This window comes from Talpa europaea (assembly GCF_964194135.1).
Source record: "Talpa europaea genome assembly, chromosome: 10".
NCBI lineage: Eukaryota > Metazoa > Chordata > Mammalia > Eulipotyphla > Talpidae > Talpa > Talpa europaea.
The window spans coordinates 91,264,037-91,288,617 of record NC_140077.1 but is presented as its reverse complement, the minus strand read 5'-3'; the positions used below and the strand labels follow the sequence as shown (position 1 = coordinate 91,288,617).

The window sequence follows — 24,581 nt, the reverse complement described above, 5'->3', positions numbered from 1 at the left end:
GGTGTAGCATCTTTTCCCAAGTTGCTCTCCATCATTACTCAAAGGCAATGGTCACTGTTCAGATGTCAGGGCTTGCCTGCTGATAGGTTGGGGCTACTCCCTTTGGCCATATACTCTTCAACAGCAGATTAAAAAATATAGATTTTCAGGAGCCGTTTTCCCACAACAGGTGAGGAGTCAGAGACACATACACTTTTTCAGGGTGTTTAAATCAATATCCTCGGGGACTCCCTACCGATGTTAAATAAAAAAGGTCATTAAAAAATAATTCTCTAGGGGCCTCCCTGGTGGCGCAAGGGGTTAAGCACTGCACTACAAAGCAATCTGCAGCCTCTGCAGCATGAGTTCGATCCCCAGCCAGCCAGGGAGCAATCCACATGGTGCAGCAGACCTCTCCTGTCTCGCCTGCTGTTCTCCTCAGCAGTGTATTTCAGTCAGTCTGCCTGTTCTGTTCCCCACTTTGTCTCTGGTGAATCCTCTCATCCTCCCGCACATCTGGCCTGTACTCCAGTTCTTGTATAAATAAATAAATCTTTTTAAAAAATACTCTAATATGATTGCCTTCATTCTAGTTAGAATGACTGGACACAGCTCATCACAAAATAAAAAAAAAGTGTCACTTTCAATTTGTTTATGGGGCATGGACAGCATGAAAATAAATTCAGTGAGTATGCTAAGTCACATAATGTGGCTGAGATTTATTTTTTTGACCTATGAAAATAGCAATTACGGGGTCCAACCTAATAGCATTAGAACGCTGCTTTCATGTACAAAAGCCCAAAATATTTTAGGAAATCTTGTTGTTATTTATTTCTTTTTTGTGTATTTTTTTCTTTTATTGTTAGGAAATCATATGATTCCAAGGTTGACTTTCCTAGTGATTTTCCCTCAGAGGGCCACCTTAAGGTTTGTTTTGTGTAGTTTTTTTTTTTTTTTTTAATTTCTATCCCCATTAGAGAAGGCATTGAAGTCTTTCTCAAGAGGACTCTGCAAATATTTGGGGGCCACAGGTCCTCGTCATCAAAATGTCATCGGAAATCAAATTTTGCACATCAGCTGGTTCACACTGTCAGTGCAGTGGGTCCCACCAGGCTCACCTCTCTGAGAAGCACCTTAGCGGTTCCACATAATGTCAGAGCAGAGCTTCACCCCAGGTGTCCAGTCTGCACGGGGAGGGGAGGTGACAGGAAATCTCATGCTGAAGGTTCCTTCACAAAAGGACTTCGGCACAGGGCGATTTTTGGTTTCCCAGACACTTTGGAAGTTGGCTTGGGACAGATTTCAATGGCTCAGTAGCAGAGGTGGCTTTCAGACCAAAGGAGAAGTACTGCTCAGGATAGACACCTACTGCTAAGAAGGCAAGAATGCAACAGGGCAGCGGCTGGGGGCTCCATCAAGGTGTCATGTCTGCTGCCACCTTCCAGCGCTGCGCCTGAGCATGCCCTCCGCTGAAGAAAGTTAAGACCACCTTATTTTGATTCGAGTGCTTTCCTCCAGCAGGGATTTTTTATTTCAGTTGGAATCTTAAACCATTACCTTTCCAGTGATGCATTTTTATGTTTACAATTGACATCTTCATAAAAGGATGAAACCTTTGAGCAACAGCTCAAAAGCATGAAGGTGCCTGCAGTAAGTACTTAAATTATTTTACACCTAAATGGAGCCTGGTTGTTTTTAGTTAAAATTTAATAAACCTTAAACTGATGACCTTTCTTCCACAGAAAGGCCCAGAGTTGCAAAAAACGAACTTTCCAATGAAATATATTTTAAGGAACTAGTGCTGAACAAAGGGCTATTTAAAGCTGAACGCTTTGTCAATTTATCAGCTTGTGAGCATTCTGTTCCTGAATTCCCCTCTGCTGCTGAATGTATAGAACAGCGGTGCCTTGCTTAATCGAATACTATTGATTCGAGTGTGTCACAGTGATCTCATTGAGAGTAATCAATAGTAATCCAAAATCAATCAATCTGCTCTTGCACTATCATTTATCAAATCTGAATACGCCACATTATTTGTAGGCGTCAAATTACAAAGAAGAGAAAATGGTTGAGCTGGGAAAGTGAATGGTTTATAGTGAAGAGCAGAACCAATCTCTCTTTATTTTTCTTAAGGGGGAGGTGATTTAAAATGGACTATTATTACTAGACAAATACATTTCTCTTCTCATTAAAGTGGCCTAAACTTATCATTTGTCTCCTTCCTTTCCTGAGCTGGGGTGGGGAGGGAATACATAAGATTTCTCGTGCAAGCATTTGCTGGTCTGGCTCAAGTGATCTAAACTTACAGATGCTCTAACTTATTTAACCACAGTAAACCAGCATTTTACAAGCCTGATAAGCTCTGTCTCAAATGCCTGTCACCCATCTGCTAGAAAACAGGGAGACTCGACTGACATAGGACATAACTGCATCTTCTAACATCAGAAATGAAGTTTAATAGAATTGGAGCAGCAAAAGGAATAGTTAATTTCTCCAGAGAACGTACAGCTTAGTTGCACCTGCTTATCAAAGAAGCGGCTGTTGATGCGAAGTTGCCTTTATCAACATATTCACCTGTAATTTAGTCCAGGTAATAAATCCTTCTATTCATTACAGCACTCAAAAGCACCCCTACTATTTAGCTTGAATGAAAAAAGGCATAGAGTGTCTAAAACATTTACTTTTGCTAATGTAAAAGTGTTGGCATTTTACTTCATTCCTGATAAGCTGGTGCCAGGAGAAGTGATTATTCTTTTCTTATTCAAAGCCTATCAGCATTTCGAAAAGCTCTCTCAATCTTATCAGGTGTATGAACAGCAGTTACTGAAAACAGTTTGTTCTGCTTCTCTCTCTTTCTGCCAAGCTATCTGATAAACCCGACCCCCCCCCCCCAACTAACTAACTGTATTTACACACAATCAAACAGAAGTTGTATCTTCCACGCACTGTAGCCAGATGCTAGTTTGCCATAGGTTTTTCTGCTGTGACATTAACTTCACAAAAATGTCAGCAGCGAGGACCCTAAACTGACAACAATCAAGAAAACACCATAAAAGCACTCAACTAGAATGGACAACAAACAGAAACAAAAGAGAAACAAATAGGAGAAGTTGAAGGCAATCTTTCTGGAATTCAGGGGGAGAATAAAATGTACCTTGTATGCAAATAGGGATGAATGTCATGCACTTACCTTACACCACAGTACATGATCCTTTAGAAAAACAGATGCACAGAAACAGAAAATTAGAAGAAAATACTACTGGGGTTCAGGGGGTCCAGGGAAGTTTTTTAGAACTAAGCAGACAGACATTTCCCCCACATTTCAGGTCATCTCAATATGGAGGCAGAGAGGGTCTATAACACAAGCACATTAAGACAGCAGGCAATATCACCAAACTTACCCCAGAAACTGAAGACAAGATAGAAAGCAAGGCTGTCACACATGGTGACCACATTCTCAGGATAGATTTTCCAATCATTAAAACCCTCACCAATGCTCTAGATATTAAAGTTTTGTTCACTACAAGGAAATAAAAAAAAATAGAAATAAATACAATTTGAGTATTTAACCTCTTATTATTTTTCTCATTCTTCAGACTTAGTCAACTGAACAGTTCCATATAAAGACATGAAAAAAAAATCATCATCATCCAGACTGAAGTAAGTAGAGGGTCTGCTCTCCATTGCTCTCTATTAAAAAAGGCTTAAACCAGTTCATGGTTCACCCCTAATCATTTATGGGTAGTTCTCTGGAGCATGAAAGACAACAATGACATTTCTAGAACATAAGAGCAATCTGAAATTTATTTCAACAACTGAGTAGCAGATTCCTGACCCTAGAAAAGCAGCTCAGCATGGGCTTCTGTGCATAAATTGTCCATTTGTTCCTCACCTCCCTTTGCTGCATAGCTAGGAGAGAACAGAAAAAGGCAGCCACATGCTCCCACCTGAGCCCAGCTCCTGATTCTGTCTAGACTCCAAGAACAGAATGCGCTTTCCTGAGATGTGCAGAGCCGTAAGATGAATTAGCCAAGTGTGTAGTTCAGTACAATTCAGCTGATGGTTGCTTTTCCATCTGTGACACTATGATCCCATGACTGATGAGGCAGGTCTCATTTAAGACTATGGATAAAAGGAATGCTTCTGTCATTTCCTAGGACCCAACACCAACTGTATACAGTTGTTTCTCCTAAGAAATTGATACAATTCTTATCTACATATATACACACACACATGTGTATACACGCATGCACACATCCCTTCCTTTGATAATGATCAATGGGTAATGAGTATTAGATTTCTAATACTGATGCCTTTTAGTAGATAATAATATCTAATATATCTACTATCTTACAACTTTTAGTAAATTAATAACTGTGCAGAGAGAATTGTATTCTTTCATTGATGGAAAAATGAATACAATTTGACATGACTAACATTTTGGGAGAAGTTAAAGGACTACGGTGACTGGTAAATATGGAGGGCAAAGAGCCATGGAATGAACAACCTTGCATTGGATCTTTTTCTTTTTAAAAAAGTACCACAGTCTTCATAATTTTTCATGTTACCCAATATTTTGGCTATCTCTGGATATAATTTTAGAATTCTTTTCAAAGCAAATGAAATGCTGATGAATATAAAAAGTAGCAACATATTAACTGCCTTGAAAAGTACAGCTTTTCAAACATTTTAACTCACATTGTGAGTTTTAAAAGGAAAGTAAAATATTAATTTAATGTGCCCTTTGTTTAAATTCGCAAAAGCCATTAGAAACGAGTAGACTCTTCTTAGAGTAGATGAGAAAGAAATTATCATGCACAAAGATACCATTATGATCATGGCAAAGAAAAAATAATTCAGCATACTCCTGTCTATTTTCTGTTCATAAGTTGTTCATGTCCCTTTTTCAATTTCTTTTTTTTTTTTGCATATTGAATAAACCCTACAAAGAGAAAAAGCACAAGGCTTTTTTTCTGTCTCTAAAAATATATACAAAGTGGACAGAGAAAGAGGGAGAGAGAGAGCAAGCTGTCCCCTGTTACAAGTGGATCTCCATGCTCCTGATTCTCTGCTTCTTAAAGTCATTATTTACTTCACACACGAGAGCCACTAAGGATCACCACTTCAGAGACTTTTAAAATATAAATCCCATTGTTACTTTCAAGGTAGCAGAAAGATTTCAACAAGCTTAAGTTATATTCGCTCTCTCTTTTTTTTTTTTTTTTTTTGACAAAAGTCATTACTACCTATTCTATCAGTGTGTCCCCTGTTAGAGTTTTAAACAGATGGGAACAAGCATGTCTGTTTTCATGACACTTTCACCAGCCATCAATCTCTGATATAACAGGAGACTTTATTGGTAGCTTCCCTTTTATTTAGTATCATCTTAAGAAACTGTTTAGAAAGAAGGTGTATGATGAAGCAAAGTTAAATGGACATGTCTGTGATATGCCTGACAGCCCTCAGTATGCCTGATATTAATTTGTTTTCTTTGGCTAGGTAAGTGCTGCCAAAGCATATTACACATAATGTTTACTTCCAATCACAATGATGAAAAGTATATAAATGTAATTTTGTTTCACTCCAAGCAATACAGAAGACACAGAGGAATGTATAGGACAAAGTGTGCCCTTTATAATTAAAATAAAAATTTATTTTTAAGTTCTTATTTTTGCAATGTAATATAATTTTAGGTGGGTGCTCCTGAGTTAAACACTTTAAATAAGCATTTAATAGATTGTAAATGTCAAAACACAATGTTTCCATTTGCTATAGTGTGTGAAAGAATCCCATAGCCATAAGTTGCCTTTCTGACAGCTAATGTTGCACGTTAGGTGTTTATATGCAAATACACAAGTAGACCTATGCCGATATATTGAAATGAACTTTGATTGACTAGTGAGAAGCCAATTTATTGAAAACGGAACCTTTTCTTTTATGGCTTTACCTTAGTGAGTTATCTAGCAAATATATACATTGTCATAAATTAAAATGCCATAACATCTGAAGACATCAAAACATCGAAAGCAAGTGTCTGCCAAACCTTTAAAATTAATTTTTAAAAATTAAAAGGGGATAGGTATGTATGTATCTACACACATGTACAATGCCCACAAATTGTAAATCCCCTCAATTTAATGGTTTTGTATAGCAGATCAGAACACAGTTTTGGAAAATGCTGAGAAATCAGAGAAAAAGAAACATCTGACACTTCTGAAATAAGAAGGCAGAGGAAAGCTGTGTCTGCTAAAATTCTGAATGGAAATTATTTTTATTAGCTGAGGTTTCCTAGACCTCAAAAAGCCAGGTCTAAAATGAACTTGAAATAAGAATCAAATGCCAGGTAAATCCTTCAAAAGGCAGAGAGCTGTCACTTACCACCCTCAGATAAGAGAGGTGCTAACTTTGATCTGATGGATTGACATAAAGAAACAGCAGGATTATTTTTTTTTTAACACAGAAACATCAAATTGGTTAAAGTGTTATACAAACAAATAAAGGTAGAAATTGAATCCAGGAACTTAAACAAGAATGTGAATTAGGACAAAAACTAGAATAGAAAGATCATTTGGATAAGTGTTTTCTTTTAACACTCATTCAGATTTTCTAAGCACAAAATCATTAAACTTACCTCTAAGAATGAAATTCAATAAATCTGAAACCTATACTTTATAGAACTATAACTTACTAATTTTCTATGTGTGCTTCTAGCAAAAAATGAGCAAATTACATATTTATGTAGTACAGATAACTAAAATTCATTTTTTGCATTTATTTAAAAGCTATCATGTTTGTATTAAGATATATTTATCAGGCCCAATTGTGTAGAAAAGAATGCAGCCAGGAGAAAATTCAACACTATTTCTTGGATATGAGCCCAAAGCATTCAATTATGCATTTAATATTAGTAGCTTATTTCCTGTTTTGCAAATTATTTATGAATATTAGATATTGAATTTAGGGATGATAACGATTAAACATAAAATTAAAAACAAATTTACTTACTAGGTTACCTGTTACCTATCTTTTATATGGTAATGAAACCAATGTAGTTTATAATCAGGTTTGGTAAATACCTGAAATACTAATTCCAGGTTAAAATCATGCCTGGCAAATTTAACCGGCAACTAGCTGATTAAAAAAAATTCTTGTGTTGCACTTTATTACATGAACATACATGAGTATTCTAAGCAACATACCCAGCTCTACATATAAGCCGCTTCCCCATATATACATATTTCACATGTATACTACACACACACACAGATACACACACGTGTGTATGCATTCTATCTACTGCTTTGAATTTTAATGCACCATATATGTTTTTATTTATAATGGTACAGACCATATATATCCACAGATACATGGTTATAAACATGATAATTAACAGCAAAACATACAAAATGCAGTAAGAGGAATGTCAAACAGAGGAAATGCTTGATGTCAACCCTGCACTATCAAATATACACGTAAGTATGATTGGAGAAAGAGAACCTAAATATTTCACTGTCAGAGTATGTAGGGGACCGCAATTCATTTCTATCTCATGTGTTTTAAGACAATGACAATTTAATACAAGGCTAGTGGATGTAAAAGAGATAAAAACTGAACAAACTGGAACAGTGTAATCAAAGATTTTCTCCAGAGAGCTGGCTAGGGCCGAAGCTCATATGCACTTAGAACAGATCAACACTGTATTGTCTTTCTCTTCCATGAATTTGCTATGAAGCAGAATTCAGAGCCAGGCTTATCTGCTGCAATGTTTAAAGTTCTATGGAGAGAACTCAAATGCTCTTCTCTCATTTGTAAATGCTTGAGAGGTGATTCTAAAAGTTTAGTTGATATGAATTGGTTTCATAGAAATCACTGCTGTGTATTGCCACTTGTAAGTATCAACTGTAAACACAGATTTCAATTTATTTTATAAAATAATGTCAGCAAAATCTTCAATGTTCAAGAGCACTTTTGAAGTAAAGCAGTGAAATATTTTGTTTAGTCACTTGGCTAAAACAAATGTGGAAGATATTTTCACAGGGAAGAGGGACTTGAGATGAGGCACTGATGCCTACCTTCCAAAAGAACGGTCTGTTCTTTGTCTGTACTTCTTGCAGGAGTGAGATATTGTGAAAGTCTTGTTAAATAGACTTACAGAGAAGTTACCTGCCCCTTTTGATGAATAGCACCGTGTATCTGAAATTAATTGCAAAAGTATGGCCGCCTAATGAGATGGTCCTTATCTTTTCCTAGCACAGGAAGCACAAGTATTTTTCTGCTGGCTCGATATTTTACAAAAATGCCGAAAGTGTTATTAGCTAAGTAAAAATCTGATGAAGAGGCCTCAAAGACACAAATTATCATAAATTCTAAGATCTGGAAAATTTGGAGTAAAAACTGATTTCCTGCATTATTCTCTTTCTAAACCCTAATCTTTTCTTTTTTCACTTTGAAAAGCACAAAAAAAAAATCTTTTTTTTCTGGTTTCCACTAGCATTTTAAACGCTGATTTACAATACCTATCTTTATAAGATGACCAATGTATATTTCAGATCAGATTAAATCAAAGAAACAACTCAAAGGCCGTGAATTTAGAATTAAAAAAAAAAATGAACAATGATATCTTCTTGGGGGAAAAACACTGGAAAAATGATCATCCATGCAAGAGAATTAATGGATATCCACAAGGGCTTTGCTAATAACATGGGTTAATTACCGCTGCAATACACTAGACTCAGTAAATAAAGCAGCAGTGCCATAAACACATTAAGATGAGAAACCATCGCTGTAAGACCCAATACCACCACCCTTGCCTCTACCCAGAAAACGAAAAGCTGTTTTCCAGTTCTTTCTGTAAAAGGAGGATTTCTAAACTTACCACCAAATGTGTAAGGGGTAATCCATAAACACCCTGACACAAAGAACTGGGGAAATGTGGGTTCCCATCGCTCTCACCACTCCTGTTCACATTTATTCCTTTAACTCAGGAATACTTTTTCTTTTTGCTTACTTCAAGGAGAAAATCATACGTTACATAATGCACATTTCTGGCTATTTCAACCACCTATAGTTTGGGATATGCACAGTGGTTATTTAATTTTTAGAAAAACAGGATGAATCTCTTTGCTTTAGTGATATGATGGGCAAGATGATGAGACTCTACAGCTCAAGAATACTTACTCCTAAGTGCAGTTGGTTGTCACTTCCAGCAATTGACAAAGAAATTATCTGAAAACCCCTTCTACAGCACCTACCTTTAAGGCTGCAGGTGTTTTCAGCAGATTTATAGAGAGGAAACCAAAAGACAAGTAATACGAACCCTAAGTCTGGAGTTTAAGTAATTTTTCTTAGAAAAATAAACTTAAAGTATCTGCACATAGTTTTCAAACAATATCACAGCTACTGTGACTGAAGCAAGAACCTATCTGTTAAAAAAAAATAGCATCAGCTCTGATTTAGTCTTTTTGTTGTTATTACTGTATAAAATTTTCCTTCCTGCCTATTTTTTAAATGTATTTTTAATAATTTTGACATTATAATCTTACTTTGGGATAGTTTTGTTTCAATTCAGTTTAGCTTTTCAATTTAGTTTATTTTTTTTTTATAATTTTGACATTATAATCTTACTTTGGGATAGTCTTATTTCAATTTAGTTTAGCTTTTAATAAGGAGAACTGAGCCAGAGGGAGGGAAAAAAATCAAAACCCTGAAACAGAAAGTGTGGACATACAAAATAAAACTTGCATAGTTCCAAAACAGGAATCTTAAAACACAACTCTGTTTCATTATCAATCTCTGCATTTCAATGACCAAGCTGAAATGCACTAAACTGTTCCCTCCTCGCCTCGCCTGTTTTGGAGTGTTTCGATTGCCTTTCCTTCTCCCAACAGCTGTGACAACTGTTAAAACAGTCAGTAAAATTAAGTCCGCTCTATAATCCTGTAGTCAATGTTACATTTTAATCAGAGGTTGAAAGGGATTCATGTGATGAGCACACTCATTTAGAATGATTAGGCTGACACATATGTCAAAATGAGCAGATATATTATTTTCATCTATTTATGCTATCAGTTATTACTGCTATTAAATGTGAAACAAGCTTTCAAGTATTACATTCTCTAATGTGCTGGCAAATTTCCTAAAATAAAAAAAATACATAGTTAAAGGTTAACATTTTAGGCCCTCCTAATGGTGGTCAATAAATTGTCGGAATCTTCTTAACAGCCTCCAGAGGAGAAACGGTCCAATATTTTCCTCTGTTACTGCATAACTCCGGTTTCATTTCCATGTATACACACACGTGATGGGGTTTAACCCAGTACAATTACTATGAATATTAATAGCATGTATAAATTCTGTGGTTTATTAATTGAGACAGAGAGGCAGATGCGTTGCTCAGCATTAGATCTTTCTGTCTGTCCAGTGAACCACGTAACCATCAGAACTGCATCCAGACAATAAATCTGTATTTTTTAAAGATGACTTTTAATTGAGCCAAAAAGAAAGCTAGTTTGAATCTTGCGCCAAAGCCAAAAAGACATGTGCCCTGATTTCATTTAAATGCATCTGCTTTAAGAGGCTTATCTGAACTAATTATTCAAATTAGCAATAAGAAGTTAAATTTGAGGCAACTACTTTAAAAAGAAGACTTGGGGGAGGGATTTTTAAAGTTTGTTTTGTTTATTTATTTTATAAGAGAAAGCTCAGAATCTGGGTGAAGTGGGCCAGTGACTTCTCCCTGACATGAAGACATTTTAAACTCTCCCATTCTAGAGCCCCAGGTGTGCTAACCTTGCAACTGCACTTGAGCGGGCTGTCCTACCTTTGTTGACTTCTTATTTGTATTTTCACACAGTTTAAGCTTGCATCTTCTTTTGCGTGTATCAGACTGATGCAGACATAGCCTTTCACTCTTTCTGTCCCTTCTAAGACCATCTCTTGGCTAATATTCCCTGTGTGAGTTTATGTGCGTGTGAGCCTGCATACACACACTCACTCACTCACACACACACACACACTCACACTCATACACACAGAAGCAGCCACTAAGGCTGCAAGTCACTTTTCATCCCTTACTTAATTACAAAGCAAGGCAATATGCAGTCACGAAGGACAGCTAGTGGACATCTACCTATAATGCACTGCCTCATCTTCTAGAGTTTTATATTTTCTTCACCATCTAGAGAGAGAATGTTTGCCAAGAGCACTCTTTTCAGAATTATAACAGTTGGTATTACTGTAATGTGAAAGCAAAGCTATATAACTGACTCAACAGAAAGATGAAGCAGTGACAGCTCCGAGACATACTAATATTTTATCTTAACAGTAGGTTGAAATTAAGTTTATGACCTACTCATTTACACAAGAATGCCTAATTTACTTGTCCTACCCCTTACTCTCTTCTCCCCCACCTTTAATAACCCAAGTATATATACATGCATATCTCCATGTTTATAAAGATAACCATACATACAAATGAAACTGTATGGTAGAACAAAAGTACTTTTATGTATTTTCTGGACATGATACATGAAACATATCCACAATCTCGGTGTTATCTATTTAAGGGAAATTTTTAAGTCAGTACTGTTTCTTCTTTAGTTTTTTTTTTTCTCCCCTTAAATATTTATAATGTGTGAAAATCTCATGTTACTTAATGGACTGATTTGTCAGTTAAGTGCTGACTTAACGCTAACCATGCAAATAACATTATTCTAGCCCTGAATTGCATAGGGTGAGTTTTAAATTGTTCTCTGAAGGAGAATTAGTAAATGTGCAATTTTGCCTCTAACTCTGCGCGGTGAGAAATGACAGGGAGCTGAAAATATCTGTCAAACTGCAAATACATAAGAGGCACTCAATAGTATAAATCATTTTGAATATTGTATTTTAAAACATCTTTCCTTGGGAAAATGGGTCCTAGTAAAAGATGCATTTTAACAGTTCACTAAGCATTTGTGCCAAGTGCCTATTCTTAGCACCTGAATAAGAAGTGACTGTCACACAGCTGTTTTACTGACAGTCACTGAGCTTTGCCTCAAAGGTAATATTGTAGTCAGAGAACCATTCTCGACTTACTGAATTAGGAGATCACCCTCCACACAAAAGGCACAAGACAGACACAAACAAGCACTCACAAAATACCCAGGGCATGACCTGGATCGGTGTGCAAAGATACATTCTGTCTACACCCCCTCCCCACACACACCACACACTCACACACGCACCCCAACGCCGAGTTTAAAAAGGAAAGAAAAAAAAGGTACCTACTCTTCCTCGTAGTGCAGGGAAAAAGATTCAGGAAGGCAAAGTTCTACCGAATCCATGTGCGACCGGCAACCATTATTTGTGTACCCCAGCTATAAATCAAAGTTTCCTTGACAGAGCACAGGGCAATTAACACAAATGTTCTCCTAGTGACAAGCCTATAGGCACAGCCAGTTGGGACCAAAGCTCTCACACTCTCCTAATCAAGGACTTAAAGCCCCGATTGGAGCTTATTAATATGAAGTAGGGCTTTACATATGCAGTCCCACCGGCCCAGGCGCGCAGCCGATTGGGGGGCCTCTGCCCAATCAGGAGGGAGGTGATGGGAGGCTGCACCCAGCCAGCCGAGCCAGGCAGGTAGCAAGGGTGCGCAGAGCCAGCGCGGGGGCTGCCCACTGAGAGTGGGAGAGAGCGAGCAGCCGGACCAGCGAGCTCCGAGGGCTCCCAGTAGATATGGTGTTTTCTTTTCTTTTCTTTCTCTCTCTCTCTCTCTCTCCTTTTTTTTTCCCCCCTTCTGGGAAGCTGCGAAAGAAACATAACTAATTTAACTCTCTAAGCACTGGAAGGATCTGTGTCTGGTGTGTAACCTAAGATCTATTTTGCCTTGCAAAGAAGAACTCTTGCAGACTCTCAGTTAATTTGAGAAAGGATTCTGCGGAAGGTAGAGAATTAAGTTTGTCCTGCTGTGGTCTGTGTTTTCTTGACACTGGGGGCTGCTGCTGTACTTTCTTATTGATTTGTAATGGTGTCTTTTCCTGTTTTCCTGATCTATCCTGGCATTTGAAAAATATATATCAAAGATGTGCTTCTAAATTGTTGGGGCGTGGGAATTGGGATCATCATCTTTGAGGTGGACTGCAGCTTTACACAAGTGTAGAAGAGGAAATAGTGCATTCAGACTATTTGAGGAAATGCCTATGTAAATCACATGTGTAAACATTTCTTTACCTGCCTCTCCTTACTTATAGATATACATGCATCTTTTTTCAAAGCAAAGATAAACAGCTGCAGGGCAAATTGGTTTACTCAGTTTTGGGGTGGGAGACTGAAGGCTATAAATAGTACTATAAATCCATCTCAGTGCATTTTGACAAAATAAAGACTGCATTTTTTTGTAGGGAGAACATTATTAAAGAGTACACCAAAAATGTTCTTAATCATATACTTATCTCAGTACAAGCTTCCAAACTGGGAGACAAATACAACTACACATAATTTTACCTAAAACATCAGCTTTGGCATAAAATACAGTATACAGATATTTTCCTACACATAACATACCCTGAATGCCTTAAAAATGATCAACCCAGAAACATTTCACAAATCATCACGCAGTCTGGTCATTATAAGAACTAGTTTCAAACAAATAATAATATTTAATTCTCAAAAACTATTATTTTAAGAAGAGCAAATCTAAAAAGGGCATTTTTTCCTCCAACAGTGCATGGTGTGATTTTAGTTTCTATATAATGAAGACTTTCCTTAGGTCCTATTTTAAACTACAGGATTTGTGATATTAGCAAATGTATATAGGAATAGATACCAGCTATTTATGGCAAAGAGATAACTACACCCTTATGGAGAGTAGAAGACTCACATTTTGATATAATTCAGCTCTGTTGCTTACCAACCTTTTGCATCTTAAGTCTTATATGTTATAAACAGTGTAACCTTGAGATCATAATAAATGAATTCAGATATTCAGTGTGTATTAAATTTACCATATCAAAAATCAACTCTTCCTTTCAACCTTCTCAAATTTTCTAGGTCTTAAAAAAAAAAAAAAAAAAACTAAAATAGAACACCCACATTAAAATTCAAAAAATAAAAATGACAAACATGATTTGGTTCCCCCACAGAAGAAAGCAATTTCCCTGCCATGTATTTAGCCATATCTAAGATACGGGCCCGATTTCTTTTATTTGTGGTCTAAATGCATACAAGTTTGTAGATGAGAACTCACATAGCAAAAACTGTGCCTGAGAATACTGTATAAAAGCAGGTAGTAAAAGCTTAATTACCAGTAGCATTATGCTGTCTATATTGTTAAATGTGAACTCTGCAATTAAGATGTAAATTTGGTTGTGAGCAGTGAATTAAAAGAGCTTTGAGATGTAGAAGAAAATCCAAAGCATTCTGCAGACACTCAGAAAAAAAAAAAAGATTTGTCTATTCAATCTAAAATGAGACATGTAATCATTTTATAATTAAAAAATAAATAAAAAGGCATCTTGAAAAAGAAACATGATTTTTCTAAAATACAACAGAAGAAATCTGGAAACCAATACTGCATTTGAAAGAAAAACATCTTTGGCTCAAATGATTACTACCTTGATTTCTGAATAAGCTAACATGGCCAGAGAAATTAGTAGATTTTGATTATACATATTATAAAAGATATACTAAAAAAAGTTCCTTTCTGAATTTGTCTAGGGTCATTTCTTTTAAAAAAATACAAATCATTGAAGGTACTCATGGCATCTTTTAATGCACTCAACATATTCAGATTTTGCACCTGTGCAGAATACTGTGCTGCGTTCAGTTTCTTTGCATTATCATGCTGTGACAGAGCCTGTTTATTACGCCATTGAAATGGCTTTTTAAAGACCAGATTTGTAGTCAATTATTTACTGATGGACTTTAAGTCACCATATTTCATAAGACTTATCTTTTATTTTCTAGAATTGTCTTATTTCCTTTTGGGTACCTATTTGCCCCATCATGAAATATTTGAATTCTTGATGTATATTTTTAATCATAGTTCATATTCTTGTGAAAGTCTTTCTTGTATGCTCACAGAGATGCATGCACAAACATCCCCAGTGCAGCAGCCTGCACTGATCTTTCATGAACATATTTCATTGATGCAAGGTGCAGCGTCCACTGAGCCAGCTGCCTCTGAATGACCGGCGTGTGCTAGATTTGTGGAGCTCTATGCTTCCCCAGGGGATCAAAGTGTCACCTCCACAAGCCAAGGACCCGAGATTACACCGACTGTCTTAAATCCAGTTTAACCAACTTAAAATGTAAAATAATAGCTACTGCTCTAAACTTGAGAGAGAGCTTCAGAATATTTTACTGAATACATAGCTTAGTCATCTCAAGAACCTTCCTAGTCACAGAATTTACTTACCTCGAAGAGGAAAGAGTACACAGACCACATGAGAAATAAACACACCAGAGTAAAATTTGAGCACAAACCTTTCAGAATCTAACTACAAAGGATTGGGGGGAAAATAAAATTAAAAAAATAGACAGCGTAGCATAAGCACATACTGCTAATCAGTCTACATACTTCTCAATCTTACCACAAGGAGTCCACCCAAAGCAGGATAAATGGAACCAAACAAAAGGCCCTCTGATGACTGCTTCACAAAGCATGTTAATAAATTACTTAATATCAATGTATTAGGCATCAGACCCCTGGTCTATACCCAGTTTCGGTATCTTCTTCTTAAACAAAGCAGTCATAAATATCCAAACAGTATTCGCAGACCCCAAATAACTACTGGGACACCAAGCAGAAAATATACTTCATTTCCATTTGAAATAACAAAATGGAATAGTAAGAAGCGAAATGCAAGTGCAAACAAAAGGTAGATTCCTATGTGTTGTTTGTAGCAGAAATCATACTTTAGTCTAGTGAGAATCATTTCCTAAAACACTCTAGCACTGATTTCTCAAAGCTGGTGAGAAATGCATCATCTCATTATTGCATTCTAATAGCTATTTTCAGCCCTCAACTTCCTTGTCTGAAAATTAATAGAACTAATCTGCATTAAAATGTTTAGAGTTGCCACACGGTGTTTGAAGCAAAGTTTGATCTTATATATTGCATGTTTGTCAATTGTTAAATATTTAAAACGGAACAAGATATAACACATTCAGATTTTCAAATCACCTGGTCATCTGACCTTTGCAGATCTCTCCTCAAGATCACAAAACCTGTGAAAAGCTGTTTACCTCTTGAACCACTTTCCTGGTGGTCGTTGAAGTATCTACTGTATATTGGTAGCGTATGCCAAATTACAAAAGCAAACCAAACTACTCAAAACTACCCTCTGTAACTCCAAAAGAAAACCTAAAATGAGCATCCCTGGGAAAAGAATCTCGGAGGACAGCAGGAGGCCTAAACCCCAGGCTCTTGCCTGTCCCCTCAAGAGCTGTGTGGCCCTGAGAAGGTCACCTCACTCATCTGCCCCTCGCTTCTGAGTCTTTGCACCCTGTGCTTCTGAGTCTTTGCTCTGGGGTTTCTTTTATGCTATAAACCTGCTTGAAAACACGCCTCTCCCACTGAGAACATGAAGACTTCTTTGGAATCTGTACGACTACTTTACTCTCTATTGCCACCACATCTCTATCAATTCATCATACCTCATTTTCTGTTGCTGTTCGTTTCTAGGCCACAAGCTTTGATATTTAAATTATTGTCTCTATTGGCAAGAAGCAATCATTTGCCCTGAAAGTGATCGTTTCCACAGAGATACGAATAAAAACCTCTCCTTTGGACAAGCCTCTTGTCCTATCAATCCATCCCGTTTCCAAATTACCTAGTCCATACTTAAAAAAAAAAAAAAAAGAGACTGTTCTCTGGGGAGTAATTACCTCACCTCCATAACACACTAAACTTCTTGCCCAGTGTGTTTGTGAAATTGGAAAATAAAAAGGATCAAAAAAAGACAGAGAAACCAGTAGAGGCCATGGCCATTCTGTTTCAGTCTAATTAATTCAGGATTGTTTCACTTTCATTTTGTCAAAGTAATAATATACGTGGCAAAATGTCAGTAAAAATTAAATGATAAACTACAGTAACTCTGATGAGAAAAGGGACTGTAGTTATGTTGTCTTTCCAACATGCTTACTCTGTTAAAACATGAAATGCATTTTCAAGTGTCCTACAAGCTTTCTATAATCTGCATGGCATGTATTTACAAAGTAATAGTTAACATTTTGAGATTATATATTAATAAATGAGCTGCAGTTATATTCTTCCCTGAATGTTAAGCACCACAAGCTCAATGCAGAAAACATTCAAGGTCAATGTCCCGTTTTAGACCTTTTCAGGCAGCTGTAATATTATGATAATCAAGCTTAAAATATTCCTATAGAAAGAGTAAATTAGCCTTTTCACTTGAAAGATGATTATGATAAACAATAAACCTAAGAGAGGACAAAATCCCTCTTTTTAAAAGCCATAAATTGTTGACTCAATCATGTGTGTGATAGTGTCCAAAATAAAGGGCAGCTTAAGTCTGAGAGGAGGGGGTGGGGAGAGGGGAGACGGAAGGGGAAGTGGAACAAACAGGACAGGTTTCAGAGTGAGCTAGACTTGTTCTGACACCAGTCAAATGATCAATTACACATTTTTTTTTTTAAAAAACTGAGATTTTTTTTAAGATTTATTTATGTATTTATACAAGCACTGGGTACAGTCAGAAGTGCGGGAGGGTAAGAGAATTCACCAGAGCCAGAGTGGGGAACAGAACAGGCAGACTGACGAAATACAATGCTGAGGGAGCAGCGAGTGCAGCAGGAGAGGTCTGCATGCCATGTCGGACCCTCGCTGGCGGCCAGGGATCAAACCGGTGCTGCAGAGGCTGGGGGCGGCTTCGCAGCCCAGCACTCAACCGCTGAGCCACGGGGAGGCCCCAATTACACATCTTAACAGCCCCATTTAGCTTCATATAAATACATTGAAGCTGTAAGTGTCCATAGCCATGAAAAAAGTACAAATTATTTTTTTCCTGACATATATGAATGTTCAATATGGTTTGCAAGATCTCCCTCCCGGTAGCTTCCATCCACACTTTTGTCCAAACTTTCAAAAGATCAGTGACAAGAAAAAGTGAGATATTTAGCATTTGTGTCCATATTAGCAAACTTAAAGGGGTTATTAGTGTTGTTATTATTGTGATTTTAGAATTTTCTGATATACTTCAAAGTTCCTTTTTATAAATGACCACATTTAATAAAAATCTGTTTCCCCCAACCAAGGCAAATGAATCTGGGGTGTGTGTGTTTGTTATGTGTGGCAGAAGTCAGGAGATAGCAGAGGAGCATGGGGGGTGATAGATTGTTCTGGACACAAGCCTGAGGCTGGGATTCCAATGACAAGTGAGGCTATGGACTTCGCCCATTTATGTCTCAGTTTCCTTAGCTATTATGTAAAGCTGTTGTGGGGACTGAGCTAAGTCAATTTAGCAGGATCAGGTCCAAGTAGGGGGGGCATGTGATCCAGGGCCTAAGGCATTCTGGCTCATGCAGTTGTCCTAACCTGTTACCTATAGTGCTCCTCCCTCACACGCTCACAAATGCCTCAGTTTGGATAATAAACTTTACTGCCATCCTACACAGAGCGAGTCTCCCATATGTTAGTCCTGTTACCTTTAAATCTCACCAGATGAAAGAAGAGATATAAGGGTATGGCATCTCATTTCATTTGGCCTATATGTTCAACTAGGAGTTCAAGGTACTTAATAATGAGAAGAAAATGAAGTACAAGCATCATCCCCCGACATGAGAATTGCAATAACTTTTAGAATAAGATGATATGAACTTTAGCATAAGATGTTATAGAATATAGAGTATCTAAAACAATTGTACATTGGCTCCAATTCATAAGAGGGGAAAATGAACATATCCCCTCTTCAAATTACCATCAATTTATATGTGTGTGATCAGGGGGAAGAAAGATTTGGGAGAGTGAAGTAGTTTAGCTGACTTCCCAGAGCATTCAATTGGACATTGTTTACAGGAGGAAGTAACAGAGAAATCGCTCCTCCTCCTTTTCAGTCCCTTTCAGACAGTTTTTCCCCACCCCTCTAGCCCAGCAGTTCAGTCGATAATACCGTTGATTTTATTACTATCCAAGCACAAGCTCATTCGCTCAGGAGCCCCTTTGATCTGATACCCCAAGAACTCAATTTCTTCACAAGGCTTTGCTCTTGTTACACTGAATGGCCACTAATCTACAGCAGAATGGCCAGTGGGAATTACAAAGGGCAGGAAAAGACCACAGGGATTAGAAATCTAACTTGGTTACCTTACCAGTGAGGAAAATAAGGCTCGATGTGGTTAAGAGCCTTAACCCAGGTGACACACCCAGGTAGCAGAAAAGGCCATATTAGGAAAGATTACACTTCTCCCCTTTCCACTGCTTACTTGGTAACAAGCTTCTGGTGTTAATCCACCAATTGTTGACAATCTTCCAGCACACAGAACTCCAGCTGAGACCTAGGCCCTCTGAGGACAAAGGTCCCAAATAAGGTCCCAGGGGTACCTGACTCCAAAAGATAAATACCCAACTTACAGCAAAGGGTCTTATGTTTTCTCTGAAAGCTTAGAAAAAATTTTTAATGCCACATTTTTTTTTTTTTTGTTTTACAAAAGTGGCTACAAATAGTAGAGATAAAGTCTCTTTCTTCTCTCTAGCTTATCAATTGTCCTTTTAGAAACACGTTTGATACCATTTCTTTTAGGGTTCTAGTGTTTATGAAATGGCTATTCCTTTTCCATCCTCACACCTACCCATCTATAATCTGTGGACCTGGGCCAGGTCCTCTGGTGTCCCCAGGTCAGGCAGTGGAACTGGGTACATATTCCTGTCAATGACGTAGGAACACAATGAATTGTCTTGGACGAATGAGTGGATGAAAAAACTAATGGCCAAAGAAAGCGATTGCTCAGTTTATTATTATTCAGTTTAAATTAGGTTGCCAAATTTAAAGCAAGATGATCTGATTGGATTATTGGAATAATATAGGGAACTTACAAAAGATAAGGTGATTTCAGAAAATAATAAAAGAGGAGGAGGCTGGTGGGAGAAGATAGCAAAGAAAAGGGAAGGTAAAAAGCCTCTGTGTTAGAATGTTCCAGGATGGCCTCGTCATTTATTCTTCTGAAAGCTAGGAGGGGACATGAGGAATAATGGCTTGCTTCCTCTTCTACTTTTCTGTTTTCTAAATATACATATTGAGCAATTATTAGATTACAAAAATACATTATTAAAATAAAATCAAATAAAGTTGCTGCATCAGCACCTAAAACTCTTGTAAGATGGCAACATTTTCTCATTCACCTGACAGTGATGCTTTAAAAATCATAGTCCCAGACACATCCCCCAAGCAACTACTTTTAATAAAATGTTCAACACGGCTCTTATGTACAACCTAAAATTTCTGTAGGAAGGAGTCTAGGTTCTTTTCAAAAGATAAATGTTTCCTTGGTGAAATGTTGATGAGAATTCCATGAAGATGACCAACTGGAACCTGTTTCTGTGAAGCATTCAGCAGCACTGGACACTAAAGACATTCAGAAAGGAGGTGGGTTTCTCTTCATATGAGAGAGGAAGAAGGGAATTAATGAGTGGTCAGAAGACAAAGACAAAGGGTTTGCCTGCAGATCAGATTCTCCCCCTTTTTACTCCTAACTCCTGTATACTCTGTTTGGTGGTTTTAGTCCAAGGCAAGACATTCCTGAGAACAGTCAAAGGTTATTTCTAGCAAACAAAACTTTGGATGTAGGAGAGAGAAAGAGAGGCAAAGAATACTTATCTCATTTCCCTGTTAGATTTTAAAAAATTGGGATGGGGGGCTCTGAAGACAATTCTGGACATTCATGCAGGGGTCTCTTTTGCCTCCTGCAGGTTGTGAAGTGCACAGCTCTTTGCATCCCAAGCTTGATTCAATCAAACTTCAAGTTGCAGAAACAGCAAATAGCATAATTAAAGGCCCCATTTCTTCCTCCTAGAATTTAGTTACCACTTGAATTAGGAAACTAAATAAATCAAAGACAATTTTCATTAGTGAGAAAAGAAACAGATTAATTCACACATTTCAATAAGCTGGAAATCGAGGGGCCTCCCTGGTGGTGCAAGGGGTAGTCTCAGCACTATGAAGCTATTTAAGCCACTGAAGCACGAGTCCAATACCCAGACAGGGAGGTGACCCATGTGGCACAGCAGACCTCTCCTCTCTCGCCCGCTGCTCCCCTCAGCAATGTATTTCAGTAGATCTGCCTGTTCTGCACCCCACTTTGTCTGGTGATCCTCTCACCCACCCTGCACCTCTGGCGTATACCCTAGCTCTTGTATGCATAAATAAATCTTTTTAAAAAATAAACTAGAAATTGAAGCAAGGAAGTAAAATTTAACAAAGGAAGAAAATTTTTCTAATCTGTATTTTAAATATACATCCAGGTAGAAAAGTTTAGTTGTTTGGAAAATTAAATAAGTAGCACTTCTAACATTTTTGCTGTAATTTAAAATTAGTGAAGCAGTAAATCAAGCAAAACAAATCTTTGTTTCTCACAACTCCATGGAGTAGCTATATTATTATTAACCCATTTTAAAGTTGACAAAACTGAGGCCCAACAAGCTTACCCGATTGTCCAAAGAACATTGAGTTGTTATGTTGCAAAATCAGGACCTGAATTCCTTGCTTTTCAAAATTCTACATTTTTTTTTTTTTTTACTCCCAATCGCTAGCCATTTCCCACTCAAAAAGACACAGAAGGAGTACAGGAGCATATTTATCACCTTTACCACAAGTTCCTTTTACCCACCACAAACAGTTTTGTTTTAGGAAAGTGGGTTAAAACTGCTCCTAACAAGTATACACCCCATTCTGCCTTTCTTTCATGGAAACACTAACTCTTGGTGCCTGATCTCTATCAAGTCTTGTGGAATTTTCCTGGGAAAATCAACACTAATGAGAACTTAACATACAAATAGAAACCTGAGGTCTCAATTCCTGTCTATCACTGGTTTCACTCAGAAAGATTTGGGATAACTCCTTGATGGCTTTATTCTCCAGGTCTCACAGGATGCAACAGGAAGTTAATTCTACAATAGCTAAGCCCAAGGAACAAAGATGGAAGAAGCAACAATTTAAATCTAAAAAATTACCATATTTAACTGTAGCTTCCCGGAGATGCCCTCATTAATAAAAAAAGAAGTATGATCAACTCATATCATTGTAACAGCTTTATAAACATTAGCATTCTCTCCAGGATCATTCTATTTCATCTCTTATCTTTCCAGAATGCTGTAGAAGGGGACTGATTGCACTGCTGAGTGCCAGGCGTTCTCAGGTCTGGGTATATTACTACTAAGAAGATCTTGGAAGGAACACAGCCATGTTCTGTCTCCTCTATTAGCAAAGATGATTAAACCAGACAATGTTAGCTGTAAAGGATTTCTTGTATGGTGAGAGCTTTCCAATTTGGCCCCAAGATCGGCCTCATTCCCATTCAGGGACCAGTTAGCACTACTCAATTCTTCAGTGGCCATCAATATTTTGAGATGTGAATGTAAAGACTTAATTCATGGGCTCTTTCTGGAGAAGAAGTTACACATTTATAAATACAGCATAGGGCCTCCCTGGTGTTGCAGCGGTTGAGTGCTGGACTACGAAACTGCCCACAGCCTCTGCAGTGCCAGTGCTATCCCCAGCTGCAGGGCAAGGGTCCCACATGGCACGCAGACCTCTCCTGCCACGCCTGCTGCTCCCCTCAGCAGTGTATTTCATCAGCCTGCCTGTTCTGCTCCCCGCTCTGGCTCTGGTGAATTCTCTCACCCTCCCGCGCTTCTGACTGTACCCAGTGCTTGTATAAATAAATTGAAATAATATTGCAAATTAAAATAATATTGCAAAGGAAATGTTCCTTCTCTGGTAATTCTGGGTCCCACAGAGTCAGCTACAATGCTGAGCAACACAATCTACCAGCCCACAAAACAGCCTTCTAATCCTTCAAGGGGAACTGAAATGTGTCCCAATGGATGAGCTTCCTCCTGAGGTCCTCAGGCCAAATCCATGGGGAGTCCCTATATGCCACAAACCTTTATACTAACTGGCCTTCCATTGTACCTAACACTGTAATGTGGACATTTCTGGCTCTCAATAATTATTTGCCCACAAAATTGCTGACTGAGACAAAAATTATCAATTTGGTGCCATTTAAATTTTTGGTGAGTATCAATGTTTCTCCGAAGAAATCCTGTCAGTATTTTAATGGAGCTAATATATTTACTCTTTCATAATTAACTACTCACTCAAAGGAACTGTATTTTGACTTAGAAGGAAAAGAGTGCTGTCATTGCTGAATTTCCTTCCAGTTGATAAGAAGAAAACATTGATGACACATTTCAGTCTTCATTTTTTTTCTTAAAAGATGGTTGCAAAGGGATGGCAAACCCCCTATGCTTGCCATCCATGAAATAATCTTCAGAACAATTGCTTGATAGTTTTGAACCCTTAAAATCATGCTCATAAATAAATTGTCATCCTTAGGTGACCGTGAGTGGCCTCAGTTAACCTGATGATTTACTTAGGAGCTTGATTTTCTGGGCCACTACATTCACCTCTTCTTGAGAAAGACAGGAAGAAGGAAAATCCCCAGGGGCAGTAACTAGGGTATTAACAAGCAGCCTTTCTAGACAGCACAATTCATCCAAAATCTGATGCTTTTACAGAGTTAAGACTACTTGAATGCCAATATTAATCCCCTCAAGTTAAAGCAAGCCAAATTTTAGGATAAGGATGAACAGAAAATCTTTGCCTTTCCTGCCTCCCCTGTCTTGCCCCTGGAAGAGAGCTATAGTAGAAAGAACCCTCAGAGGTAAAGGTGTTCTGGTGACCTGAGGAGAGGCATTGTGTCGCACTGGTCTTTGGCAAAGAGCTGACTGGACTATGCAAGGGTTCTCAAAGTGTGGGACCCACACAAGAGCATTTGCATCAACTGGAAGCTCTCTGGCCCCACCCCACTACTGAGTCAGAAACCGTGGGGGGCTGGAGCCCAGCCATCAGGGTTTCAACACACCTTCAAGGTGATTCTGATGTGCCACCAACAGGTGAGAACACTGGGCTACAGGATCACTCTCGCCCTTTTCTGCCCTAAAATCCTACAGTTTCATCACTGGGAACATGAACAGCTGCTGTTATAACCCATGGTTTGGATTATTCACATCTTGCCCCCCAAACTGAAAAAGATCTGTTTCAGGTAGTTGAGTTGAGATGTATGAAGAAAGTCACACAAAAGCTAGAAAAAAACCTGCTACTGACTAGCCAATTTCACTGAGGGGAAGGTGGCTTTCTAGACACCCTTGATTTGTTTTGCTTTCCTGTGAGTATATATTCACTTGCTTCCCTCAGTTGTCCCTACTTCAAGATTTGAAGTTAAACGTTAACACTGAGAGAGACAGCAACGGAGAGAAGAACTGCAGACCGCAGTTCTTCCTCGCCTGGAGTCTACCTCCTGCCATTCTGGGAGTGGTGAGCCGGTAGATTAAACTCTTCTGCATCCCAACCCTCCCTTTTAAAATGGTGAAGACTCTAACTTCA

At 37.9% G+C, this 24,581-nt stretch overlaps 1 protein-coding gene across 3 annotated transcripts in view; it reads right to left on the bottom strand.

Annotated features, from left to right (window-relative positions):
• The window catches only part of ESRRG (estrogen related receptor gamma), a gene marked incomplete at both ends in the record, with an annotated part of 444,488 nt that overhangs the window by 201,544 nt on the left and 218,363 nt on the right, over positions 1 to 24,581 (bottom strand). For 2 of the 3 annotated variants that reach the window (XM_084244947.1, XM_084244948.1), the window contains one exon: positions 12,247 to 12,302. The exons of the other annotated variant lie outside the window; for it this stretch is intronic. In XM_084244947.1, coding sequence (XP_084101073.1) covers positions 12,247 to 12,302 — 56 coding nt within the window. Of the gene's footprint in view, positions 1 to 12,246; positions 12,303 to 24,581 lie in introns of those variants that run through there. 3 annotated transcript variants of the gene reach the window in all.